This window comes from Lepidochelys kempii, chromosome 10 (genome assembly GCF_965140285.1).
Source record: "Lepidochelys kempii isolate rLepKem1 chromosome 10, rLepKem1.hap1, whole genome shotgun sequence".
Lineage (NCBI taxonomy): Eukaryota > Metazoa > Chordata > Testudines > Cheloniidae > Lepidochelys > Lepidochelys kempii.
The window spans coordinates 3,896,379-3,924,146 of record NC_136389.1 but is presented as its reverse complement, the minus strand read 5'-3'; the positions used below and the strand labels follow the sequence as shown (position 1 = coordinate 3,924,146).

The following is a 27,768-nucleotide window of genomic DNA, read 5'->3' as shown; positions in this document are numbered from 1 at the left end:
TCATGTTATTTTTCACTCTCATTTGGCTTATTTTTGGTTCCCTCCCTCCGCTATGGCAGGAAGGAGAGGAGTGGAGCTGCAAAACAACAGCTGAATGATGTGCCCTGCACATTGCGGGATGTGTGTGTGTGGGGGGGGGAAGCTGGGAAGGGACCCATCCAGATGCCGCGTCGCTGAGGTGGGACCCAGAGACAAGCCTGCTGCCTGGCCTGAGTCGCGCTGAGCCACAGCGTCTCCAAACATGGCATCTCCCCAGGAAAATTTAAAATGACATGGAAGGATAAAATTGAACAGCAGAAGGGAACTGATGAGCGCTAAGGGGTGGCTGCTGCCAGGGCAGAAATGACACCATGGCGTACCACAGGGCTGGATTTCACTGTCAGCAACACCAGCGTCCAGCTGGAGTAACTCCACTGATGCCAGTTGGTTTCAACCACATTCACAGTGGTGCTGCTGAGGACAGGATTTGGCACTGGATGGCCACGGGTCGGTTTTTTATTTTAAAGTTCTGGTCACTTTCCCACACTTAACGAAGTGGAATCTGGAGAAAGACAAACAGAGGAAGTGAGACAGATGGACCGAAAAAGAGACTGAGTTTCATGGAACGCCCTCTGGAACCGGCACTTTCCTTCAAAGTCTTTGGCACTCAAAAGCCTTTGAGCTGCAGACTGCGGCCATTTTCTAATTGATTTTAGAATCCTCTCGCTTTCTCTCCTTCCTCTTCATGCCAGAATGTGGCTTCGTCTTATTGCTAGAGACAAACTGAAGCGGGCATATCCCTGATGGCATGGAAAGGAATGGAAGAGACTTCCCGAGCACAGCAACCACAGAGTTGCTGCCAGGGGCTCCTCCCAGCGCAGACGCAATTCCAAGAGGATGTTGGAAACAGGCAACATATTCATTCTACCTGAGATCTGAAAAGGGAGTCAAAGCGCTGTGGCTTGCCCAATGCCTGCCAGTCAGCGGGCAGCCTGGGCAGCCACAATGTGATGGGAGGGGAGAGGAGACGGGGTAGCCACCCCGGCACCACAAAATGGTCTCACTTCAAAGGTTCTCTCTGATGCTTTTCAGATGCTGCACATTGCACAGGTGGAAAGGGCTGCTCCCAACTCCCATCGCTGGACACTGAGAGCACCCAGAGCATTAAAGGGCCAGGGCCAGCATAAGCAGTGCCCTCCGCACAAGATGCTGTGCAATCCCCCCCAGCACCATGTCACTCCTTGGCCCTCTGGCCCGACACTGCTCAAGTCTCCAGAAAGCAAAACAAGGAAAACTGCCAGTGATGAAACCTTTCACTTTGCTGTAATTACCAAACCGTTCCCACTGGAAAAGCTCCCCCAAACCCTCTGCTCCTAGCCCCCAGGGTTGGAAGCGCAGAGGAGGAAGTCTGAGCTCTCTCACACTTTGCATATATAATACAGCAAAACTTCTCCCTGCCAACTGGAGTCTGTAATCTCAGACAAATCCTCCCTAGTCCAACATACTGTCAAAGTCATTTAAAACTCTTTCACTGATCCCCCCCATTAACCGTACTGTCTAATGAGAATCTGCCCAAGGAGCCCTGGTAACTTGCAGGGAGCAATTAGGGTTTGCCATTTCAAATTGGAAAAGACCAACAACACAGGCAATCAGTCTACGTCCATTAGACGGACACATCCAAAGCATTTGTTTAAGCAACAGATGGCAAGAGGACTTGGCATGAGAATTCCCCCAAGTGTACACAGCCATGAAGAGCCCAATTCTGCGTTCGTAACAGCGCAAATCAGGAGTAATTTCCCTGAAGACAATGGAGTTACAGTGACATAAAATGGCTATAAGGCAGATCAGAATCAGGCCCTACATCATTCGTTTCCACAATCTGCCATGGATGTCAGGAAATAAGGGTTTGTCTACATGGAGACACTCAGGAAAATTAATCCAGATTGACTTTTACAGCAGATTAGTTAAACCACACTTTGGAAGTGAATTAAGCTAAATCAAATTAAGGCCACTTAAGTCTGAGTCAGAGCATCCACGCAGGGGTTTAGTGCCGTTTAACTAATCCACTTTAAATTCACACCTTTTGTTAATTCAGATTAATTTTCCTGAGTGTTCCTGTGTAGACAAGGCCTAAATATTAGTAACTATATCCCCATTTTACAGGTGGGAAAACTGAGGCAGAGAGAGGGTACAGTTACACCATGAGTTCCTAGGGGGCATCTATCCTTCATCTTTAGGTGCTCTGTAATAATTAAAATACATAATACAAAGAATAATATCCACAAAACATATACTGAACTTACAGGACACTGAGTTTCCTGGGAATGCCCATACACCCCAAATCTAACCAGCTCTCTCCCTTATTCCATCCCCTCCAAAAGAAAGACCATGTTTGGAATATGCCTAGAAAGGTAACAAACCCTGAATCTGGAGGACACTCTCTTTAAAGCAAAGATGGGCCAAAACCAGAACTTCAGATTGAAACATCTTCAGCTTTTGGGTATATCATTGGGGGATGGGGGGGGGGGAGAATAGGGGAGGTTCATACTCAAAGCCCTGGATCCAAGTCCAGCTCCTTCCAGTTTTAGATTCAATCTGGCTCTGGTTTAGACAGTGCTGAAGTACCATGGGGATGTGATTTCACCCCAAGATAGCAGAAGTCTTACAAGATCCAGCAGATCACCTGAGAAATTCTGTGTGAATGGCCCTCAAGGTTTCAGCACCACTTACTCCAAACTCAGACACAGCACTGACTCGACCTCAGTCTTGAACGCTTAGGTCCAGCTTAAGCCGGAGCTGTAACTATATCTGGCTCAGAACAAGAGCTGACTGCCCCACCTTCACCCAACAGCGGATCACCACCAGAAAATGTACTCTGTGATGCTGTCTCATGATACTTGATGTTCTTTTTCCTTAAAGCTCCAGTTCTCAGAGTCTTGTGATTACATGAGAATCTCACCATTCTTTCTTTCTTTTTTTTTTTTTTTTAAAGTAAGTTTCTAGCCCTCCTGGTTGCAAAGAAAAGCCAGAAAACATGACCCAAGTGTAACCCAAAGACTCTGAAAATAGACAGCAAAAAAAAATAACGCAACATCTTATTATTTTTAAAAACCTTATAATTTTTAAGCCAATGACATGATTTGGGGTATCCCAAGGGATGATGCACTCTTGTAAGTAAGCACCTCCTGCCCGCCAGATTAATTAAAACCAATTTGTCTGCTGCTGCTTTAGGTGTTGATGATGCCATCCACTGTTTCAGGAGAAACACAGAACCCTGATTTCAGGTCTTGGCAGGTAAAAGACCTTTACTTTTCCTCTTTGGCCATCAGCAACTGTATCTGAAGTGGGATGCGCCTGAGTGCAGGTCCAGCAAGTTTCCCAGCACTGGCCAAGGTCCAGCAACAAGAGATGTTTGCTCATCCCTATTAGATCATTCAAGCATCTCCTCCTCATCTCATCTCCACACCCCAGAGGAAGCCTGTTGCCTGGAGGAGGATCAGAAATTCTCCACTTATCAGGGCTATGGTTTGTCAGAATCGAAAAAGGGATCATGTTGCATCTCCTTTCCTATCTGACACTGGTGATCATTTGCCTTTTTGCTGTGCATTTGCACACACACACACACACACACACAGCACAACACAGCTCCCAAGGAGGGGGTTTGTAGCTATGGCGTTCAATGAATGATTAACTCTGATCTGCATATTAACCGTTGCTCTTCATTCCCTCCTGCCCTGCAGAATGCCGTGCCCCATTTCCGGGTGCTAAAATCTGATCTCCCTTTGGCGTTGCCAGCGGACTGGTCAGGTGCTGTGGACGTTTCTGGGTTTAAACTCGAAGCCCATTAAACTGCGGTAATCATTAATCCGGGACTTCTGCACAAGAAGTTAATGATGAAATGTCATGCCCTCGTGTCACACCAAGCTCTCTTAGATACAGCCTGTGTCCCAGAGTCCACCACAGAGAGGTTATCTCAGCATAAGAAAAATCTGCTAGGCCCCCATCTTTGGTGGGCAGACCCCTGCATAGCAGGATCAGGGCCTTATCATGAGCATATAAAAACTTCTGCAAGGCAACACTCCCCAAAGCACAGTTAAGTTCAACGGGTGATACTTATGATCTGCACCCAAAGGCTCAGTAAGGCTGTGGTGAGCGGGGTTTGAGTGGGGACATCAACTCAGGAGCTGCTGCTCCGCTCATGCACTGGGATGTCACTGCATATTGCATCTGGGCATGTACCGGAAACAGGCTAATGCACAAACTTCCATCTGTGTTCAGCAGACCCAGAATTGGTGGCCTAGCTTAATGTATTAATTACCTGCCAACACTAATCCTGCAGTTGATTTAATGGCTTTATCATACTACTCTGGAGAGATATTAGTGCATGTTCTGTCATTATATTTTGATTTAATAGGGAATTATAACATGTTAGCAGAACACTGCCCCATCCAGTCTAATAGCTTGTTTCACAGTGGATGCCGACGTGCCTCCGAGGAAGCCAAGCCTCACGTTGCAAGGAATAAGCTGATTTGGGAAGGTCATTTGTCTTCCTAAATTCATCTGTTCAGATAGCCATAGTGCCAAATGGTTGAGATTGGTTTCCCCTGAAGCAGTAGGTAGAGCCCTCAGACGGAGGTAGAAGAATGGGCCAAATGAACCAGTGTTCTGCTCTTGGTATGTCCCTGTAATTCATCACAATCCCTGCATCCCATGAGGATTGCTTTGACTATCAATCATGGACAATGGGGCAGAGTGGGGGTATCAAGGTGGCCTTATGGGTAAGACACTGAACCAGGCTTCTGGAGAGTTGGATTCAGTCCCAGGCTCTGACACAGATTCTCTGTGGGGCCTTGGGCAAGTAACTTAATCTCTCCGTTCTTTTGCAGACCAGCAATAACAGATCCTATTTCTCTCTCGTCTTGTCTATTTCCATTTTAAGGTCTTCAGGGCAGGGCCTGTCTCTTATGATGTTCATGGATGGCATCTATCACCATGGGGCCCCATTCTTGGCTGGGGCTCTAGATACTTCTGCGGTATAACTGATAACAATTCCCAGATTCTGCTCCTCTGGTTCTCCCAGACACATAAGCTGCAGCCTAATGTCTGCATTTAAAGTGAACCATTTTGTTTCTCCTCTCCTTCCTGAGTCAGTACAAGTGAATAGGCAGCACAGCTGATGACGTTCCATAAAGTCATTTGGCTGGCTTCTTGCTCATCGCCCAAAGACAGACAGTAGGGGTACCCTGGCCTGCTTGCCATTAACTGCTGCCAGGATAGTAATTCTTTAGATCCTTGGCTGGGTGATGCAGGATTAGAGGATCATAAATGATTCCATCATTCTTACAATGAGGATTATACAGCTTTATGAGCTGTTGCAGGAGGGAAATAACAGCCATATCCTGTCCAGCATTTGGGTCCACATGACTCCTGTAGATGTCAACACAGATGTCAAATGGAAGACACGAATGAGGATCTGGGACCTTTAGTACGTATGGCCAGTTCATCTGCTGGCACCAGCATGTGTCTCATAGGGATTCTGAGTGTCCCAATGCTTGGATATCGGCAGGCCTGCCGACAGCAATTTCCAGCCCCAGGGCCAGGGCCGTCCCTACGGGGGTGCGGGGCAGAAGTGATGAATCTCTCACTTCCGGGACCAACCACGCCGGCGAATCGCACCAGCCTATGGGGCCCCCCAAAGCGCAGGGCCCGGAGCGGTCACCCCAATTCGCCGTACCCTAGGGACAGCTCTGCCCATGTCAGAACAGTCAGCGGGCCACCTAGAAAGGTCCGCCTGACATTTGGACGGTGCTGCGCCCGCCCTGGCTGGCACCCAGCGAATTGCTGCCAGCTGCGTGGCTGGGTGCCCTCTTCTGGCACGGCCGTGGCTTCCACATGCCCACCCGTCTGCTTTCGCCGCCACGAGTACCACGCCTAGGAGCCCTGCAGCACCCCCTGGGCAATTTAAAAGGGCCCAGGGCTCCAGCTGGCTGCTACTGCAGCCGTGGTGGCGGCCAGGGGCCCCTGGGCCCTTTTAAATTGCCCAGGCCCCTGGGCAACTGCCCCCTTTGCCCCCCTCTTCGTCAGGCCTGGATATAGGCTCTTGCAGGACTGATGCCTTCATATTTCCCGGCATAAACTGATCCCTAGCTGGGCTTGGGAAAACCTTTCTCCCTCAGGGTGCAATATTGCACAAGTAGGTGCATTATGCAAAGCAAAGGGTTTTACGCTTTCTTCTGAAGTAACCAGCATTGACCACTGTCGGGGACAAGCGGAACACCTGTCTCTGGCCTGTGTGCGCTGGAGGTTAGAGCAGATGATCATAATGATCCTTTCTGGTCTTAAACTCTGTGGCAACTGTGGAACTGCTGGGCTGCTCTGACATGGCAATTCTCACGGCGTGGGTGGTGGTACGAGGTACGTGCTCAACCTTCTTTCCCAGCCATCCACATTCCCAGCCGTTTTATCTCGAGCCATAATCTCATTCGCAGGCTGCAACACCTCTGCCAGTCCTGGCTTTGCTGTAGCCTACCAGTCCCTGAGCTGGGAAGAGGAAGGAATTTAAGAAGCTAAAAGAGCAACAGTGGGAATACTGAGTCGTAGCAACGTCTGCCAGAAGGGAGATTCTGACCCCTCCTGTCTGAGGTCTCGCGTCTCATCTGAGCAGTAAACTCACAGTCCCTGCCGTGGGCCTTTCTGAGCTAGCTTGATAAAGAAAACGGAAGAAAATGCTGCTGCAATGCAGTTCACATTTGAAAAGGCAAAAGAACCTCCACTCTGGAAGCCAGTGTCCCAGATGCTAAGGGAAGCTTCCGTTACCACCTTAAAGTGCATTTGATTCCCTAGGCAGAAGAGCGAGACGTTATCAAATGCCCAGGAAGAGTACTGAGAGCCCCTATCAGGGAGAGGAAAGTGGCATGCTCTCTAGAGGACAAGTTCCTCTCCTCCCGCTTTAATCAGCTATCGTTAAAAAGCAGCTCCCAGCAGGAATGTGACATTAAACGCAGCAGCTATTAAATCTTATAGCGTTTAAATATTGTAATACATTTGCTGTCAGGTGCACAAGCTGGTGAGCCACTTTAGGGCCTGCTCCTGAAAACACGCACAGGCCGATTATTTATGCTATGACAGCCCACGTGGGCCCTTCGTCTGTAAACGCCTGTCTCTTTGTTGTGATTTTGTACATGCACCGGGGCTGGAGTTTCCGGGTGCCCCCACAGTTCAAAGAATAATAGCTGCTGTCACAGCTCCAGCGTGCGAGGCCTTGGGCACACAGATGCTGTCTCAAAGAGCTCAGCATAGGCTCTTTGTGGGGAGCTCGGTGCTGCGTATAATCTACGCAGACAAGTAAAGGGTGGGGTGGGAAACAGCAGTGCAAAAAAACAGCCCCAGCTCAGTGGCAGAGCCAGGAACAGAACCCAGCTTTGTTGAAGTGCAAGCTGGTGCCTCAATCCACTGGACAGCACTGCCTGCCTAGCCTGTTTCACTTCAGTCACATAATAGCTCCATTAAGGTCAGTGAAACTACTCAAGCAAGTGAATGCGTAAGGGCTTGCAAGACTGGGCCTCAGACTCTCTCAGATACAGTATCTGTGATGTGATAGGCTGAGAGTCTATGACTGTGTGTTCGCAAAAAGAAAAGGAGGACTAGTGGCACCTTAGAGACTAAACAATTTATTTGAGCGTAAGCTTTCATGAACTACAGCTCACTTCATTGTCACCTCAGCCCAGCTTTATTCACCACCACTACACAGAGAGCATGCCCCAAATCCATTGGGCTGCACTTTTGAAATTTCTCCAACTTTGGGGAATGTTATGGGGGTGTTGGTCCCTTTAAGGGAGATGATTGGCCTGGCCTGGTGGGGGACCAGCCCCACACCAGGACACTCTGGGGGATATAGTCCAAAAGGAGTGGTGGGCACCATGTGACTGTGGGCTGGAGCAGAAGGGCATTCTGGGAAGGAGTGCCGGGGAATATAAGGAGAAGCCAGCCCTACCAACAGAGTGAGCTAGCTACCTAGGTGGGGGTTATTCTCTGAAGTATTGTAAGAACAGGCCTGTGGGGTGGGGCTCACTATTAGGTCAGCTGGGGAAGCAACCCAAGCAGGGCATGCAAAAGAGGCTGAGAGAGAGGCAGACTACTAAGAAGGTAAACTGAGGCATAAAGTAGCCTACCCCAAGAGGCAGATGGCACACCAGAATGGAAACTGAAGCAGCAGATGTGCTAGATGGCTGAGGTAAGATCCCATTATGAAGGAATATACTAAAAACTCTTCCCCTCAGTACTCCTGGGTGGTGGGAAGTCCTAAACTTCCCACATCCCATTGACTTTGTTGGGGAATTACCTACAGGAAATAGAAGGGCACAAACCCCTAGTGTCCTAGTGAGCATTGCTGCTTTACAATTCAATGCTTCTGCTCTTCTCACCTCTCTTCCAGTAACCCCGGTCTACAACTCTCACAGGGTTATCTTCAGCTCAATCTCCCCACTCCCAGGCCTAGGGTTATAGCAATTCCTTTCTACAGCTTTGCTTGGGGAGGCCTGGTGCAATGGGATGCAGGAGAATGCGATGTTCTCTATCCCCAGCAGGTGAACTCCACCTATCTGACAAAGCTAGCAACAGAAGAGCCTCTTCTGGGGAGCAGATATTCCTGGCCTAAATCAAATCTGACTGTGAATTAGGGGGGTGAGGTGGAAGGGATGGGAGGGGTGATTAATTCAGAAATGCATTTGACCTACCTCATCCTGCCCCCAAACAACCTGGAGTTGTGTTAAAACTTGCTAAAGAAAAATCAATGTCTCTGGGCATGAGGGCTTGGTGAATTATTCTGCCCTGGGCAACTGTGCTTGGATGTCCGGTCATGTGCCACTGACCGGAATTACACCATTATTTGCATCTAGAAAGATGCCAGGCATGAGTGTAAACTGGTGCAGTGGTGAGCTGGAGACGGTTCGCTAAAACCGGTTGTTAAATTTAGAAGCCCTTTTAGAACCGGTTGTCCCGCGAGGGAGAACCGGTTCTCAAAGGGCTTCTAAATTTAACCACCGGCCAAAAGTGGCACCTTAGGTGCCGATTCCGTGGGTGCTCCGGGGCTAGAGCACCCATGGGGAAAATTTGGTGGGTGCAGAGCACCCACTGGTAGCTCTCCACCCGGCCCCAGCTCATCTCACCTCCGCTTCGCCTCCTCCTCCCCTGAACACGCCGCCCAGCTCTGCTTCTTCGCCCCACCCCCAGCTTCCTGCGAATCAGCTGTTCAGCAGGAAGCCTGGGAGGGCTGAGAAGCAGGTGGCGGCTTCGCTCAGGCCCGCGGAGGCGGAGCGGAGGAGAGCTGGGGCAGGGGGGCGCGAGGAGGGCCGCTCATGCTGCAGCAGCTAACCCGGGGGGGTCGTGCACGGGAACCGCTCCCCGGGGGGCGGGGGTGGGCCACAAGCCCCTCGTGGGGTGAGGAGGGAACTGGTTGTTAAGATTTTGGCAGTTCATCACTGCAGAGGTGGGAAGGCAGTGATGGGGTCCTGAATGAGTGTGCCCAAGACGAACTGGGATATGTGGTTTGGTCTCATGGGGCAAACCACAGTTGGACCAGGACTTAGTACGTGACAACACTATGCATTTCCACAGCACCTTTCAACTGAGGGCCACAAAGCATTCTACAAATAGGAATTCATAATCCTTGCCCTTTATACAGCACCCTGGCAGCTAAGCATGAATACGGTAAATAATCATTACAATAGCCCTGTGAGGCAGGTAAGCATCATCCTCATGAGGAAATGAGCACCAGAAAGGTCAAGTGACCTATGCAAGACCACACAGGAGGTTAGCGGCAGAGATGTAAACAAAACCATGGGGTCCTGAGTCCCACTCCTGCTCCAATCCATTTTTTCTAACTTCATGTGACAAGGCTGCAAACTGTGAGATGTCTAAAATAATCCACGGGAAGAGGAAACGCAGCAGTTGGCTTGAGTGTCCCATTCTCGAGACAAGATGGCAAATTGGAGTTAACTCTTTGGACACTGCTGTCTGTGGGCCCGATTCTGTTCTCGGTGCAGTGTAAATCCAGAGCCACTATTGAAATTGATGGAGTTACTAGGTGTAATCCAACCAAGTGAGGAGGAACGAATTCTGCGGAGAATAGCAAAAACTGTAACTCCACTAGCAGATACTGGGACGGTGATATTAACATGTGGTGCCTAAGGAGACCGTGACCTTGCCTCCAGATTCAATCCTGAATCAATTTTAGGGCGGAGTGCGGGGGCCTGGACCTCTTGGAGGTGCCACTGTTTGAATGGAGGCCCTGACCATGAAGGTCTCGTAGCATCCTTTGTAAGAACAGGTCTGTCAGCTCTTGCCAAATCCAATGTGGGAATTGTGTTCTGCCTACCTAACAAACCTCTCCCGTTCTGTTTGAGTCACTTCCTTGGCATGCACCACGCTGCACCACAGAGGTGGCTGCATTTCTGTAGTGGGAGCAACAACAGTAAGTGAGCCTTGTAAATGTAAGGCCATTAATTACTATTTGTATGAACCCAGGCCACTTTTCACTCTCCTAAATAAACTATAGGAGGGGGTTAAAAAAAACCCACATTCTTAACATGAAATAGTGCAGCTCGCCTTGCGGCATGTAGTGTTGTACTTCCACTTTGTTGGCACTAGACTTTTAAAGAGGCTTGAGGCAAATTCTGCACTCACCCCAGGGTTGCCAGTCAGTACAGAATTCACTCCATAAAGGCCACTGATCTTGGTTTTCCTTCTGTAGGAGTAAACCAACGTTCCCACACTCTGATAGAAACCTTTGATCTGCACAGATTTAATTAATTACTTATGAATCTCTGGCCATTGTTACTCTGTTTGTCTCAGTGTGTCTCGACCTCCAGTCACTTCACGTAGTGGAATCGCTGAGAAGTGAGCCCAACTAATGGATTCACCAACTTGTTGCTTATGTAACAGGCCTTTTTTTTTAAAATAAAACCCACGGAGGTAGCAATAATGAGCCACCATCTAGAACAACTTTAACAGAGGGCTGGAAAGGGGCCAAGACCTTTCCAAATGGAAAGTATTCTCCTAGGGAATCACTGCATCAGATTTCAGACAAGCACTTCCCATTTTTAAATCTCCAATTTCCAGGAACCCATTCAAATGTGTGTTGAGGGGGGGGGAATAATTTTAAAAAAATTGAAACTGTGTGATGGGCTGAAAGCATCTGGATGCAGAGACAGGTTTGCAAGACAGAAATAACTGAAAGAAGGTCGCAGTGTAGTTTTAAGGAATTGTTTGTGAAACAGGCATGACCACAGCACTGGCAAGACTGTCTACGTGCCACGCTTACAGTGCAAGTAATTGTGCAAAAATGTAAGTGCTTCAGGACAGGGACTACCTCTCTGCTGAGTTTATACAGTGTCTAGCCCAACGGTGCCCTGATCCCTTATCAAGGCCCCAAGGTATTACCCCAATACAAAATGTTAAATACACTTCATTGGGCTCAGAGAAGAGCCAGGAGAAAGAGTACAAAACCTGCCTTATAGTGATAGACTGAAGGAGCTCACTCCATTTAGCTTACCAAAGAGAAGGTTAAGGGGCGATGTGACCACAGTCTGTAAGTACTTACCTGGGGAACAAATATGTAATACTGGGCTCTTCAGTCTAGCAGAGAAAGGCGTAACATGATCCAAAGGCTGGAAATTGAATCTAGACACACTGAGATGAGAAATAAGGTGTAAATTTTGAATGGTGAGAGTAATCAATCACTGGAACAACTCACCAAGGGTCATGGGGGATTCTCCATCACTGGCCATGTTTAAATCAAGAGTGGATGTTTTTTCTAAAAGAGCTACCCTAGGAATTATGTTGGGGCCATTCGCTGGCCCGTGTTATGTAGGAGGTCAGACTAGAGGATCATAATGATCCCTTCTGGCCCTGGAAGCTATGAATTCCCATGTTCCAGCTGACCACCCTTTCTTCACTCCAATCCCTCCTTTTAAAAACTTGCCCCTCTTACAAAGCTTTCTGACCCTGTTCGTTGCTTGATGTAGCAAAGTAAGAATGAAATTCACCCCTGTGCAGAGGGCCAGCTGCAGAGCGAGGCACCAGCTAAGTCCTATCTTGAGGACTTAGGTGGAGCATAGGCCCTTGTGTACAGGGCTGACTTTGCCCTAGACCCAATGCTTCATAAGCTCTTATGGGGAGGGATCTATGCTTGTAGACCATGATTGGGGGTGGAGGGGCTGGCTGGCCAATTCCAGGTCATAAACCCACGCCGTGGGAGTGGATCTGGCTTGTCTGGGACTGTATAGTCTGTATTTGATGCAGTTTTAATTGTTCCCAATTGTGGTACTAGTCCTGCACCCCCTTAGAGTGAAAGGGGAAATGCTTCCCATAGACAGGGCTCCCCCCTGCGAGCCCTCGGAGCACCCCTAGACCCCAGTGGCAGCCGTGCACTCAGAACTTGGATGCGGCCTGTGATGATGATTATCATTCCATGGACCCGCTTGGCACCAGCCAGAGAGCACGGCTCAGACGGTTCAGTCTGCTGGAAAACAGAAATGCAGCCTCCCTCTGCATGTGAAAACCATTAGGCAACAGCACAGAAGCAACTCATGAGGCAAAACCCGTGAACATTCCCCTATCAACCATACGTGCTGGAGGAACAGTCCGCGCCTGTCCCCACTGCCGGAGATGAGAGGAGGGGGAGGAAAGAGACACCAGCTTTGTGTCACATGCACAGGTGACAATTTTAAAAGCCGACGGGGGGAGTCGGCCACACCACTCTGGTTAATTTCAGAGAGAAGACAGGGCCAAAGGGGCTACACAACATCTTCCCTCCACGCACATCACAGTACCTTTGCCAGCGTCGATCGAACACTGGAAATGCATTACATGAGTGTGAGGAAGGGGAACATCTGTTTTACTTAAGCCATGCTGGGAAAGGCGAAACAGGATGCCACCCTTGACCACAACCAGTCCAAGCTATAAGACAAGGAGATGAACGGAGAAGTAAGAAACAGCCACTTAAATGTTCTTTCAAGTGCCACGAGCCTGCCAGATATAAATAAATAAAATGAACAATATCTGTCTTCAGATACTAGAGGGGCCCATGTGTTCCTTTCACTACAATAACTTCTGGTGTATCTCCATGGACCCAATGATCTTGTGTTCACAGCAGAGCACCCTTCAAATATCTAGACAGATAATGGACATTTAATTAGGGAACTGCCTGAAGAGATCTCTGAGCCATTAGTAATTATCTCTGAGAAGTCGTGGAGGATGGGAGAGAGACCTGAGGACTGAAAAAGGGCAAATATAGTGCCTATCTATAAAAACAGGGAATAAGGACAGCCCAGAAAATTACAGACCAGTCAGCTTACAATACCCGGAAAGATAATGCAGCAAATAATCAAACAATGTTTGTCAGCACTTAAACTGTAATAAGAAACAGTCAATATGGATTTGTCAAAACCAGCCTAATATCCTTCTTTGACAGAGTAGCAACCTTGTGAATGGGGGGAAGCAGCAGATTTCGTATATCTTCACCATCTTGCATGACCGTCTCATAAACAAACTAGGGAAATATAGCCTAGACAAACCTACTATAAGGTGAGTGCACAACTAGTTGGAAAACCATACTCAGAGTAGTTGTCCATGGCTCACAACTGAGCTGGAAAGGCATATTGAGTGGGGTCTCGCAGGAATCTGTCCTGGGTCCAGTTCTATTCAATATCTTCATAAATTATTTGGATAATGGCATAGAGTGTATATTTATAAAGTTTGCAGACGATAACAAGCCAGAAAGGTTGCAAGTGCTTTGGAGGATAGGATTAAAATTCAGAATGATCTTGACAAACTGGAGAAATTATGTGAATTAAATAGGATGAAATTCAATATGGACAAATACAAAGTATTCCACTTAGGTGGGAACAATCAGTTGCACAAATACAAAACGGGGAAATAACTGCCTAGGACAGAGCCCTGCAGAAAATGACCTAGGGGTGTAGTGGATCACAAACTAAATATGCGTAAACAATGTAATATCATTGCAAAAAAAAAAAGCAACCATCATTCTGGGATGTATTAACAGGAGTGTTGTAAGCAAGACATGAGAAGTAATTCTTCCACTCCACTCAACACTGATAAGGCCTCAACTGGAGTATTGTGTCCAGTTCTGGCTCCACACTTCAGGGAAGATGTGGACAAACTGGAGAAAGTCCAGAGGAAAGCAACAAAAATGATTAAAGGCCTAGAAAACATGACCTATGAGGAAAGATTGAAAAAATTGGATTTGTTTAGGCTGGAGAAGAGAAGACTGAGGGGGCACTTGATAACAGTTTTCAAGTACATAAAAGGTTGTTACAAGGAGGAGAAGGAGAAATTGTTCTCCTTAGCCTCTGAGGATAGGACAAGAAGTAACATGCTTAAATTGCAGCAAGAGAGATTTAGGTTAGACATCAGGAAAATCTTCCTACCTGTAAGCACTGGAACAATTACCTAGGGAGGTTGTGGAATTTCTGTCAATGAAGGGTTTTTAAGAACAGGTAGACAAACACCTGTCAGTCATAGAATATCAGGGTTGGAAGGGACCTCAGGAGGTCATCTAATCCAACCCCCTCCTCAAAGCAGGGCCAATCCCCAATTTTTGGCCCAGATCCCTAAATAGCCCCCTCAATGACTGAGCTCACAACCCTGGTTTAGCAGGCCAATGCTCAAACCACTGAGCTATCCCTCCCCCTTTAGTCAGTGACTATCTGGATAATACTTAATCCTGTCTCAGTGCAGAGGACTGGACTAGATGATTCTACAATGTACCTATCACCTTGGTCTCCAAATATACAACCCAGGTCCTCTTGCACCCCAAGTGAGAATTGTACTGCTACATCCAAGCATACTCCTGAAGGGACCTGTAAACAGGTGCTTTTACCAACCTGATCTAAAACTCCACATACTGTAGATTCAGAAAATCACTTCACTCCCTTCCTAAGGTGTGGCTTTTTGAACAAAGAAATTATCTACACAACATAAAAATTCAGCTCAGACCTTCCCAAACTTGGGTGCTTCTAGGGTTCCTCCTCTGAAACTGCTCAGCCCCCACTCTATATCCTCTCTTCCAAGAGCCACTCCCATCTCTTGGGGGGCTATGAGCCATTTACCTCAGCAGAACCTACTTAACCCATTCCTAGCAGGATCAACACCTGCTAACAGGATAGGGTGTTTCAGAAAAACAGACCGCTGGTTCTGGAGCCCAAAGAATTTTACAGACAACTAAAGGCCACTGTGGATGGTGCGCAGCATTTTCTGCCCCACCAAAACTGCAAGGCAAGCAGGTGCAAGTCACTGCATACAGAATTTGCTGTAAATGATGCTGTTAGCCTCTCAGTGGTCTGCAAGCCCCCCACCCTTCCCTTGAGGCAGCTGCAGTTGGGGAAGCTCTGAGCAACATGAAGCCATACTGGTCAGGTACAGGGAGAGCAAGGGATTGCAGTACATGGGTAGAGAGCTGTGTAACGCCCAAGGCTGGCACAGCAAAGCGGCTGCAAGTCCAAGCAGAATTTCATTAGTGATGTTTGCACGGGGAAACTTGCACGGGGAAACTTGCACAGAGCCCATTTTTCAAGATTCCTGGCTCTAGCCCATCCTGCCAACTCCTCACCGGAAACCCCAATTTCAAAGCAGAAGCAAGTTAGTCTTGTGCCTTAAAAATGACTATTACAGAGAAGGTGGTATCATCATTGGGCCAAATTCTGTCTATTGACTTCAGCAGGCCCCTGTAAGTGAGGACACAATCCAGTCCCCTGTGTCTTAGTTTTTTCTGTGTTTAGATTTCTTCTTTTTCCCACAACGCCGCAAAAAAGACACAAATCTAAGCCAGTGTGAGTCTGTGAAAGAGGCAAAGAATTCTGTGGCACCTTATAGACTAACAGACGTATTGGAGCATAAGCTTTCATGGGTGAATACCCACTTCGTCAGATGCATGTAGTGGAAATTTCCAGAGGCAGGTATAAATATGCAAGCAAGAATCAGGCTAGGGATAATGAGGTTAGCTCAATCAGGAAGGATGAGGCCTTCTTCTAGCAGTTGAGGTGTGAACCCCAAAGGAGGAGAAACTGCTTTTGTAGTGTGAGTTTGGTCACACCTAATCTGTAGCTCTTTGCCCAAAGGGTAGAGGAGGTTGTGTCTTTGCATGAACACTTTTCAAATTATCCCAGTTCCGATACTCAAAACCTGAAAACTCCAACCAAGGAATGTGTTTGGTTCCATAGGTGCTGGAACTGGGGGTACGGCAGCACCCCCTGGCGTGAAGTGGTTTCCATCATATCCAGGGTTCACAGTTTGGTTCAATGGCTCCCAGCACCTGCCCTATACACATTGTCCCAGCGCCCTTGTTTGGTTCCCATTATAGCGTGTACCCTCAATACAAAAACATTACTCAGACGCTAGCAGGCTCTAGCCTAGAACACAGGTGTAGCGTTTGGGTTTTCTGTCCCAGTTGCCTAACAGTAACTGGAATGTAATCCAACAAGGAATGGTGACTTGAACACAATTTGAGATGGGTAAGATAGTTATGAGTTCTAGGCATGGGGTTTCGAAGCGTCTTCCATCATGAGCGGTTTGTTTGTTTTTTTCTGAATGGTCTTAGCTTGCAAAAGTCTGTTCAGCAGATTCTGTCATGTTATTGCCAAAGTCAGCCAGTCCAGTATCTCCCATCCCATGATGACACACGCTAACTTGCTTTTCTTAGGCTACTAAGTCTGTTCCTGTCCTGAATTCCATATTGTGCAGCCAGATGTTCCCTGCCCTTCCCGTTTTGGTAAACTTTGTTTAAATCATGCTTTTGGGATGGGAAAAACAAAGGCCAACTTCTATGATGCCTTTCAGCTTGAGAGATCCCATAGCTATTTACAAGTTATCTCCCCAGTCCTGCAACTGGCTCCATCCATGTGGGCCCCTGGCTCCCTCCACAGCCCATAGCTTCTGACGTGTCCCACCCCAGAGGAGGTTGCTACTGTTTTACTAGCACACACCGGTGCTATGCTGAAGTTGAGGACAGGAAGTGAAGAATACTGAATCGGTTGAAACCTGAGTGGGGATTTCAGGGAGGCGGCCTGTATAAACCGAATCGGTATTACAGCATGTTACCATGGTTACCATCCCTGCTCTTACCACACACAGTCCACACCTCCTTTTTCATCTCTGCCCAAAAATGGCACTGATACAAACCAGGGCACCGTCGCACCAGGCTGAGTACTGGAACAGAAGAGTGTTACCTAAAAAATTAAAACCATTCTGTGCCATACATGGGACTTTTCTGAGCTCTCTTGCTATCTAAGTACTGGCCAGGTCTGGTGCTACTTGGCTTCTGAGGTATGAGACCACAACTGGTAGCAGTCTGTCTTTTCTGCTAACCTCCTCATTACAGGGTTAATAGTCTGATTGGGAGGAAATGTACCTATCTAGAAAATAATGTTTATTTCTATTTTAAAATCCGTCAGCTGCATGTCTCTTAAAAATTGATTAATACAAAAACAAACAAAAAATTCTGGTTTCTAGTCATGGTTTCTGCAATTTTACCACAAGAAATGCTATCCGTGGCTATATTGGAAATTGCAAACACTGTTACTGATGACCATATTCTTTAAATCCATTTTTATGATTTTAACCTTTTTTGTTTGTTTTGTTACCCTTTACCACTCTGTCTTTGGTTTGCAGTGCATTGTGAAATATTTATACCTCGCATCTAGTCTTGCTGAAGCTAAACTGGAATTTATTATCAGTATCTTAGGGCTGGTCTATACTAGACAATTAGATCAACCTAGCTACAGCACTCAGTGGTCTGAAAAATCCACACCCCTGAGTGATGTAGTTAAGACAGCCTAAGGGGGTATGTCTACACGACAAAATTATGTCGACCTAAGTTACGTTGGCATACAGCTGCTGCAGTAATTAAATCGCTTTTGCACGTCCACACTACACTCGTCGTGTCGGCGGTGCACAGCCTCACCTGGAGCGCTTGTACCAACTGCACTGTCAGCATGGGCCATTTTGGGATGGCTTCTGAAAGCCAGTAACAGTCAATGTAAGCAACGCCGTGTCTACACGGACATTGCATTGACCTAACTACATCAACATTGACTCGACAGTGCTCGAGGAGGTGGAGTTACTAAGTCGGCGTAGTGGGATGATTATGTCAGTGGGAGCGAAATTTTAGTGTGGATGTTTCCATAGTTAGGGCGACGTAAGCTGCCTTGCGTCAACCTAACTCTGTAGTATAGACCAGGCCTAAGTCCCCATGTAGACAGTGCTAAGTTGATGTAAGAATTCTTCTGACAATCTAGCTACTGCTTCTTGAGGAGATGAATTACCTACACCAATGGGAGAAACTCTCCCCTTGGGGTAGGTAGCGTCTACACTGAAGCGTTACAGTTGCTGGGCCACGGTAGTCTTCCAAGTGTTTGCAAGCCCTTAGTAAAAAGAGCCCTGTAATATGAAAACCTAGCTAGCCTTCTCCTGAATGTGAACGTTGTTTACGAAGAGAAGGGTCTAATTCAAAAGTCTCATCCTCTTTGTGGACCAGCCACTAAAGGGGAATGTGACCTGCTCTGTACAAGCATGTTTTGCTAGGCAAGGGGAGGAGATGTTGGGGGTGGGGGAGGGGAGTCAATAGAACTGAGGTTGATCTGGCCCTCAGGTCTTTGAAGTTGACAGGAGCAAGTCCATAGATAGGTGATGGGGAAGCGGTGTTAAATAAGGATAATGCGTCCATAAAGAAGCAGGACAGGGCCTGGAGAAGTAGAAGAGGGACAACGCAGAAATGCAATATGGAAAACAATGTGGGGAAAATAATTCACATTGAGATAAAACAAGGAATGCCACTCGGCTACAAACAGGGAGCTAAGCATTAACAGGTGACTTTTTAAAAATTGCTTGATTCAAATGTAGGATTAAAACCAGCGAAGATTCCCATGGTGTGAGAGCAGAACGAAAGCAGCTGAACAAATCTTGCTTGCCTTACTCATGTGAGTAGACTACCAATGGGCTAACTTGCCTGAATAGTGGTTTGGGATCGGGCCCACACTGTCACTTCAAAATGCAAAAGCAAGAAGGAGCTGCGTTAAAGAGGAATAAGCTATACAATTAGTTCTAAAATGAAGGAAGTGACACAAGGAAAATGAATTGCAGAAGGAAGGAGAAAAACAGAATTAATGACCCAAAAGCAAAACCCCTTCTAAACACCACCTGGATTTCAGGATAACTCAGCCACATGAATTGTACAAAGATAAGGCATTCCCTCACACTCACCCTACAAAGTTACCTTGTCCCCATTATCCCTCCCAATAGAACGTTGGAAGGAATGATTAACTGGTCAAGAAATTATTTAGCACAATCATTTTAAAACAATGAACACAGAGCAAGTCCCACAGCTGGATTTATTTTAACAGTGTTAAAATTCTATTTCTTAACTCTTTAAATGTATAGGAGCAAAACACCATCAGGTACCTCCAAAGCCTCTTCCCAAACACTGATAAATGCTTAGGACCTGATCCTGCATTACTGAATTGCAGCAGAACTGGGTCTCTAGTGAGCTCTGTATTCACTCCACCCACTTGGGGTGTCTAGCTGTGGTTTCTTAGTTTGTCTCCTTAAATTATTGCTCTTGTTCACATTTGGTTGCACTGAATTACTAAGTGCAAATTCTTAAATGGTTGGGCTGGAGTCTAGGGAGGCAAGAGAACTTCTCTGTCGCTCCAGTTTCTACATGGCAGCTTGGCAAATTCTCTAAGCAAATACACAGAAACCGCTATAACGCCATCTCTCAGACGGACAGTGTTTCCCCCAAACAGTAGGTGGTGGTTGTTACGAAAATGCTCTACGCCAGCAGCAGACAAAAAGCCAAAGTTAGTTGTCAGAATAAAAAGCCAACAAACATTTAAGATACAGGGGTAATTTGTCTGAAACCTCTGGAAGGAGAGTAGCAAACTCTGTAGTCGACTGTAGGGCACTGCCTTAAACAAAGCCAACATTACAGTGCCACCTCACTAATAATATCTTAGCTCATTGGCGCCAATCATGCACTACATAATCCCTACCTTGTTCAATGTGTTACATGTGACATATTTTCCTTATGTACCTCATGCATTTTTTGTCCTTTCAATAGACTGAGTTCATTTTGATTTTAATTAATTTTATCCCTGCACCTCAACCTGTGTGCGCACGCTCACTCTCTCTCTCTCTCCCTTTTTTTTTCATTTAAAAAAAGTCTATCTCTGGAAAAAAAAGAAAACCAGAACCTCAAGTTTAGATGGAGATAAGGATGCTTATTTGAGTGAGATTCAGGTTCTTCATGACTGAAGTAGGGATGTTTTGGTTTTGTGGACCGGCTGCTTTTGTACAGAGAGCGTTTTGCTACTGCTGCTTTATTTTAATTGGATTTCATTTTTCATTACCCGTTAAGCATGACTTGAATCTTGGATAGGAGTTTCTTATATTTATATGTTGAAATAGAAATAAACAAATTCCATTAATGACTGGGAGACCTACTGAAACTTACCAAGTCATACAAATAATTGAGTTAGGAAACACAAAAAATATATGTTCCTGCATCTTAAAATACATTTATACTGCCAGGGTTTGCTTAGATTATTCATTAGGCAACATAAAAATAGGGACTGCTGACACATCCCCCTATAATAAGTAGTGTTAAATTAGTAATACAGGTCCCAATTCTGCAAAGATTTAACGGACGTCAGTAACTCGACATGCCTAAACCATCTCACTGAAGCTAATGGAACTACTGAAATGTACATGTCGGCAGGTTTGGGCCAATAATTTGTAAGAGCAACAGCGAGCCCTTACTGCAGCATTCTGATAGTGCTATCGCCCAAGAATTACTACTATTATGGATTGCTGAAGGACAAATACATGCGTTTCTACTGAATATGTTTAGTCTTGAGAAAAGGAGATCTGATAACGGTCTTCAAATAGGTTGAGGGCTGTTTATAAAGAGGACAGTGAAAAATTCTTCTCCCTTTCCACTGAAAGTAGGACAAGAAGCGATGGGCTTAATTTGCAGCAAGGGAGATTTAGGTCAGACATTAGGAAAAACTTTCTAACTGTAAAGGTAGTGAAACTCTTAAATAATCTTCCAGCGGAGGTTGTGGAATTCCTGTCACTGGAGGCTTTTATGAACCAGTTGGACAAACGCTTGTCAGGGATGGCCTGGGTTTTCTTGGTCCTGCCTCAGTGCAGGGGGCTGGACTAGCTCCTTTCCAGACTGACATTTCTATGAACAAGATTCTAATCCCTCTGTTTAAAAAAAGAGTCACTAAGATACTCCAGAGGTGTCAGAAATAGTAAATATTCACAGGGGAAAGAAAAACTAGTCTCTGATCTCAGCTGAAATCTAAATCAGGATTATCTGTTTCACCAAAGATCTAATATCCTAAACAAAAAGTTTGCATAAATCCACAACCAATGGGAGAAGAACACTTTCAGATATTATCGGAATTCCTCTCAATGGGGATGAACATACAAAACGGCCAGGGTTGCCCTTGAAAACTCTTGCTTTTAAAGTACCTTTTTACGTTAAGGACTGAAGACGATCAATTTGCACACAGCGTTTCCTCTTACGTTTGTTTAGACATTTAATATTAGATGCCTTCAAGTTATTTACCTTACAGGGTGACAAATTTTGATTTGATGTTGCTATTAAATGGAACAGGAGACTGCTTTCATCTAGGTATGCAGCCTATATTTCTGGCAGTATTTGTTTTCCTTGGTGATTCTTTGGATGTGGCATTTCTCCTGTATTCGTGGTAACCATTCCCTCAGTGTTTGCAATTTTGAATAAGAAAATGCCGTGTCTGCTATGCTGGCCAAAGGTTTTTTCACGAGCATTCCTATCCTAGGCTCCGATTCTACACTTGCACACACGTAATCACATTGACTTCAGTGGACTGCTAATATGTGCCTAACTGCTCAATTGAGGACTTCATCACCAAGGTGTTATCGTTCCTTCAGGGTTCATAGTTGCTGAACTGTACTGCTTTCATGCAGGTTGATGCAGCTGCATTTTGTGTTTAAAAATTTATTTATACAACTTTTTTCTTATTACAAAATATCACTGCAAGCCATTACATGAGAATAGGTAGCAGAATATTTAAGACCAGCTGCCTTATCTGTCAATAAATGCAGCACATAATGGTTAGGTTGTAGAGTTTCCCTCCTATCTTGTGGGGTGAAAAGATGTGGGGCTAAATGCACCCCTGGAGTAACTCAACTCTTATAGATCTTATCATACAATTATGACACCTATAATTACATGTTCATGCTTTCTCCCCATTAGAAGATCAAATAGGGTAGCAATCTTTCTACACTGTATCTTCCTGTATTTCCTGTCCAAATTCTGCAGTGCATTCCCAGAGGAGGGGCACAACTTCACCACAACTTATACCAAGAGATCAAGTATTAAAAACACATACTTTGATCCCCAACAGAGCCTTTACTGTGCATCCTGAATGATCCATAGCCTGCCAAAGATCCCTTTGCAAATTCAGATATAGCTAAAATTTGTGAATTCCAAAGAAGATCACTCTTCTTGTGAACCATTCACGTTAATAGGGCTGTAAAACCAATAATTTCACATAAATTAAAATAGGACAAATCCTGCTGCTAATAACATTACCCTGAGGTATCAGTGTGCTTGCTCCAGTAGAATGGATAACACACTTTGAGTATTTAAGTTAGATGTCCAGTAGCTCTTGTATATATTAAGGGCCCATCCTAATTGTTGGGTGGTAACAGCACCCTGAACACTGCTGAACAATAATTAGCTGTCTTAAGCACTCACTCGTAAAATTAGTAATACCCATAAAGCTGCCACAATAACCCCAACTCGGTTTAGAAGGCTTGAACTGAAGTTCCAGTGACACTCTTGATCCTCATCACTGTCTTCAGAAGGCTTTTAAAGATCCTTATGGGAAGAGGCCAATTTTATACACCGCTTGTTTTGTCCAAAGCAAAATTAAATTTGCAGAGCCTCTGCCACAAATGTCTAACTCTGCCTATTGCGCAGCTCGCGCAACCAGTAAATAAATAAAAATGAATCTTGCCCAGTTGAGGGATTTCTGCAAAATTCACTTTCTGCTTTATTTTAAGAAATAAATGTAAAAACTTAGCAAGATGTACAACTTTGAGGAACATGTTTTTATGTTCTAGGGCCAGAGTATATTTCTACAATTTAAATCGCCCAGGAAAAGAAGCACTTAATAGTCTAATTTTGTTGTACGAAAAGACTTAAAACTCACCTCCACTTTGAGATGAAAAGCTGTCGTTCTCTCTGAAGCTACTTTAGGTCTGTCCCCCTGATCCACATTATAAAGTTTTCAAAGGTATTTGTGATGGATTTTTTTATTCTTAAAAAAGTACAAAGGTTTCCGAATACTGCACACTTCACAGGATTGCCAGTAGAATTATGCAAAACAATGGCCTTTTAAAACTTCACAGATTTAAAAATTATTGTTAAGCAACACTAACACTAAAGCTGACATTTACTTTATTGCAATATCAATAGGATGTGGATAAACTGAAACTTTCTTACTGCACAGGGAAATATCATTTAGGTGGCTGTTCCCTTTTCAACAAAACCTATGAAAGGATTTTGTTCCCTGAAGAACAGAAAAGTTATTCCCTAAAGTTTTATCTATGTAGGACAACTACTGATTTGAATTCACCCATTAAAAGAAAAAATAACAATTCCCACAGCTCCTCTTCAGCCTGTTAAATAAATCTGCTATTCTAACCTTTTTAACTCACCGAACCATTCTAGGGATCAGCCAGATTCTTTTTTAATACACTCGACTTGGTCATTAACGTCATTGACTCTAAAGCCAGTTAGAAACATACTAATCACCTTGCTTTACAGCTATTTCTCTCTAGAAGTTTTGATCAAACATTTGAATTGTCTTTGTATCTGCCCCTGACGCAGCCAATGCTCGAACCGTGGCCACGGGATTCCATCTACAGATCGGGCCCTCACTCCGTAACATCCACTGTGGTTCTCTGAAACCCACTGCACGCCTCTCTGCCCCAGCCCAGAGCAAAAGGGAACAGCCTGTTCTTTTCCTCTAACATACCAGGGAACACCTTAAAAGCTTGGCATGACCATAACACTTTTATTCGGGATCCTGGTAGAAGCCTACGGGCCTGAGCTAGCAAAGATTTGCAAATTTTGCGCACCACTTAAAATGCAAAAAGTTGAGCACATGCAGGAGTCTTTGCAAGGATCTAAGCCTACAGTCGCAAGGCAGTTGCTTGATTCTGTCAACACTTATGAATGTAACTTTATGTATGTTCGCCCTGGTTGTGGGTGTCATCAGCAAAGTTACACATATAACATAGGACATGAGGGGGCCTCCTAGGTCATCAAATCCAGTATCCTGCTACTGCTGGCAGCCCTATTACTTACACACAAGTAACAGAATTCACATGAGCTGTCCCACTGAAGCCATTGTGTGAAGTTAGATGCAGGATTGGACCGCCTTCATTTACAGATGCTGAAGTTGTTTCCTTTTGATTCCTCCACCAGGCCACTGTATCATTCTTAGTTAAATCACATACTTCAGTAAGTACAGTTCTGCACACATTCCAATTCTTGCAAGGTCTAGTTCTAAGCAATCCTCCCTTGATTTTTCCATATTTGCCTCTGCTGTCATGCATATGATCTGTGTCCCAGCATAAACCACGGCAAGTTTTATTGCTACAAAACCCCCACTGCAAGACAAGGAAAACTACTGCTGGAAAGAAAGTTAACTAAAACCGCCAGAGCACCCCCAAATTGTTCAAGGTGAGATTTCAGGACCCAGCTCGCTTGGAAAGATCCCAGCCCCGCTGCGGGGGGGGGGGGGGGGGCTTTGCTAGCGGTCACAGGTTTAAAACAAAATTATTCCTCCGTGGAAGGAAATCTTACGCCTCCTGCAGTCTAGCTCTCAGCCCTGGCCTTCAGTGCCAGACTAGTGCCAACGGCAGCTTTGGTTGTAAACAAAAGGTCAGTGGTACCCTCGCATTTCTCGTCCTTTGACAACAACAAAGCAAGGCAGCCGCTGGCGCCTGCGGGGGACAGAGGAGGGGGAGAGCCGCCTTTCACCCCCCCCCCCCCAATGCCTGGGGGTGAATGCGGCTCCCCGAGCCTAGCCACGTCCCGGCAAGCACAGAGCCGAGCGGTGAGTGCGTTTCATGAGCAACCTGAGAGCCGCAGGCGGCTCGGCCCGGCTGGTGCATGGGTGGGTGACCCCCCACCCCAAGGACCCTCCCGGTCCCCGCGCGCCCTGGGCGCCCCCTCCCCGTGCGCCCTGGGCGCAGCCGGACTTACAGAGCGGTGGCTGCCGGCGGGACGCCGACCCCCGGGCGCTGCTCCAGCCCCCGCGAGGAGCAGTTCACCAGGCAGGAGCCCGGGGCCCTGCCGCCGGCGCAGGTACAGCTGGGGCCGCAGGGCTGGCAGCTCTGGGCGGGGGGGGCCCCGGCCGCGGCCAGCCCCCCGCACAGCAGACAGCAGAGCAGGCACCAGCCGGAGACGGGGAGCCTGGCCGAGGGGACGCCATGTTTGCGCCGTGATCCAGTGTGTCCATTTCCAAAAGGCATCGCTCACTGCGGGCAGGGCATGGCCCCGGCCCGCCGATCCCCCCGGCCCGGACAGCCCCGGGCCCGGGACGCGCTGGGCTCAGCACCGGCCGGCCCGCTGCATGGCCCCTGCCTGGGCTCAGCGGCCCCGACGCAGCGCGCTCCTCCTGCCGGGGCTCGGGCTGCGCGCTGTGTCCTGCCCGCCGCTGCCGCGCTTGGCCTGGGACGCGGCTAGGGCTCCTCCTCCCGCCGCCCGGCCCGCCGCGCCAGCATCCTCCTCCGCCCTGACAGCTGGAGCCCAGCGCCCCGCGGCTCTGCCCGGGGCCTGCCGCCAGCTCCCCGCTCCGCCCTGGCGCTCCGCCCTCCGCCCGGCTGCGGGCAGGCAAGCCAGGCCCCTCGGCGGCCAGGGCTGCTCCGAGCCCCGGCGCAGCCCCCGCTGGCCCCTCTCCTGCGGGAGCTCAGCGCCAGCGCTCCACGGCTGCTGCACGCCCGGAAAGTTTCCTTCTCCTCTGCCAGGGGAGAGGGAAAGAGAGGGAGAGAGAAGCGGCTCTGCCCCGCGGTGCTGTGCCCCGCAGATCCCGTCTCGCCTGTGGGCTCCACAAACCCAGGCCTTCGCTGTAAGAACTAGACACGCACACTTCCCTGTCTCCCCTGAAAGGCAAGCAGGCCGGGAGCCAGAAGACCTGGAGCCTGCTCTCTTAGGATGTTGTGATGCAGCCCCTGCAGCCCATCACCTTGGCAGCCCAACGCTTACCATCCACCATAGATTGGCAAGAGCCAGGGGCCTAGAAGACTTCAGGGAATCTGTGGCCCTTCTCCCTTTTTCCTGGTGTAGATGCACTAGTCGGGTAGGTGGGTAGGGCTTGGGCTGGCTAAAAGCCCCAAACTTCCGTTTTTACCCTGAGCGCGCAACTGACTGGACCCACCCATGACCAGCCGTACACTCGGATTTGGAAGGCATTTGGCAGATGACTTCACGGAGATGATGTCCATTCTAAAGGGCACCGTCAGTCCTCTCATGCAAAACTCGCACTGACTTCAGCCGGGGGGCTAGGACAGCATGTGTCAGAGCTCTGCAACTCATTAGGCATTTCCAGCCTCCTCGTCTGGAAGCAGGGCTCAGGCTCTGCATGGAGGTGGTGAAATGGAAGGGCGTTCCCTTGCTCAACGCTCTGTCTGAAATGCCGATGACAAAATAATCCAGAGGTTTGAACACTATTTACGTGTTGCTGCTCATTAACGTAGCAGCTAGAAACAGTCGGGGACTGGCTGGCCCAGGGTATTAACAACTAAATAGACTTCTCAGCGCTGGGTCACTGGTTCAAATTCAGCCCAAGTCAGTTGGAACTGAGCCCGGTCAGCATCTGATGGCTGTACAATGACCTGTAGGACACACGCCAGTTCCTAGCGGCACTCAGGGCCTCCATTTAAACAAACCAACCAACCCCGACACATAGCGCTAATTATCACCACGAAGGTGGTGGCTGCACAAAGCTGAGGAAACTGAACTATCGCCATATCTCTGAGGATCAGCTGGCCAGAAAAACGGTGAAGCACCTATTTGATAGCTCTCCAGGGCTGTCAACGCCAGCCCAATTCAAAGCATGTCCTTCTAGTGCCCTCATGTGATGTGAGGTTGTAGGCCTAACCTTTTGTATGGTGGTAAAACAAAGAGGAAGTCCTAGATGTCAGAGTCCGGCGGGATACAAGAAAGCCTGCGTAACGCAGAGACGGAAACTCTTGCTACTGGAACAGCTCTTCTTGTTCTGTGCCAGAGCGCTCACTCTGGAAACTGGAATCCTTAGTCCCAGTCCAGCCCAGCAGGGATTTCTCACTGTAAACATAACAAATGTGTATGTTTGTTGTAGTCTCTGAGAGAGGTCAGCACATGGCACTAGCTCACAACCTGAGGAAGCCTGCCTGACCCAGGAAAAGAAAGAGGAGACTTAGCAAGTATCTGTGGTGTCTTCCACAGGGGCACAATGCTTCGGAACACAAGTAGCATGTGCAGGCTTGATGGGGCAGCAGGGAGGGCAGACAGCAGCCTCTGTGGGAAGTGCAGGAAGGGAACTGCAGAATCATGGACCTAGGGACCTTGGAGGTGGAGAGGTCTCATAGACTTTAAGGCCAGAAGGGACCATTGTGATCATCTTCTCTGACCTCCTGCACATTCCAGGCTGCAGAACCTCACTCACC

The 27,768-nt window shown here is 47.3% G+C and overlaps 1 protein-coding gene across 2 annotated transcripts in view; it reads right to left on the bottom strand.

The window, feature by feature from the left end:
• The window catches only part of PKD1 (polycystin 1, transient receptor potential channel interacting), a 138,927-nt gene extending 112,977 nt beyond the window's left edge, over nucleotides 1-25,950 (bottom strand). For both annotated transcript variants that reach the window (XM_073361700.2, XM_073361701.2), the window contains exon 1: nucleotides 25,325-25,950. In XM_073361700.2, the coding sequence (XP_073217801.2) occupies nucleotides 25,325-25,593 (269 nt within the window). In that variant the 5' untranslated portion in view covers nucleotides 25,594-25,950. The remainder of the gene's footprint in view (nucleotides 1-25,324) is intronic.
• Nucleotides 25,951-27,768: the final 1,818 nt, after the last annotated feature.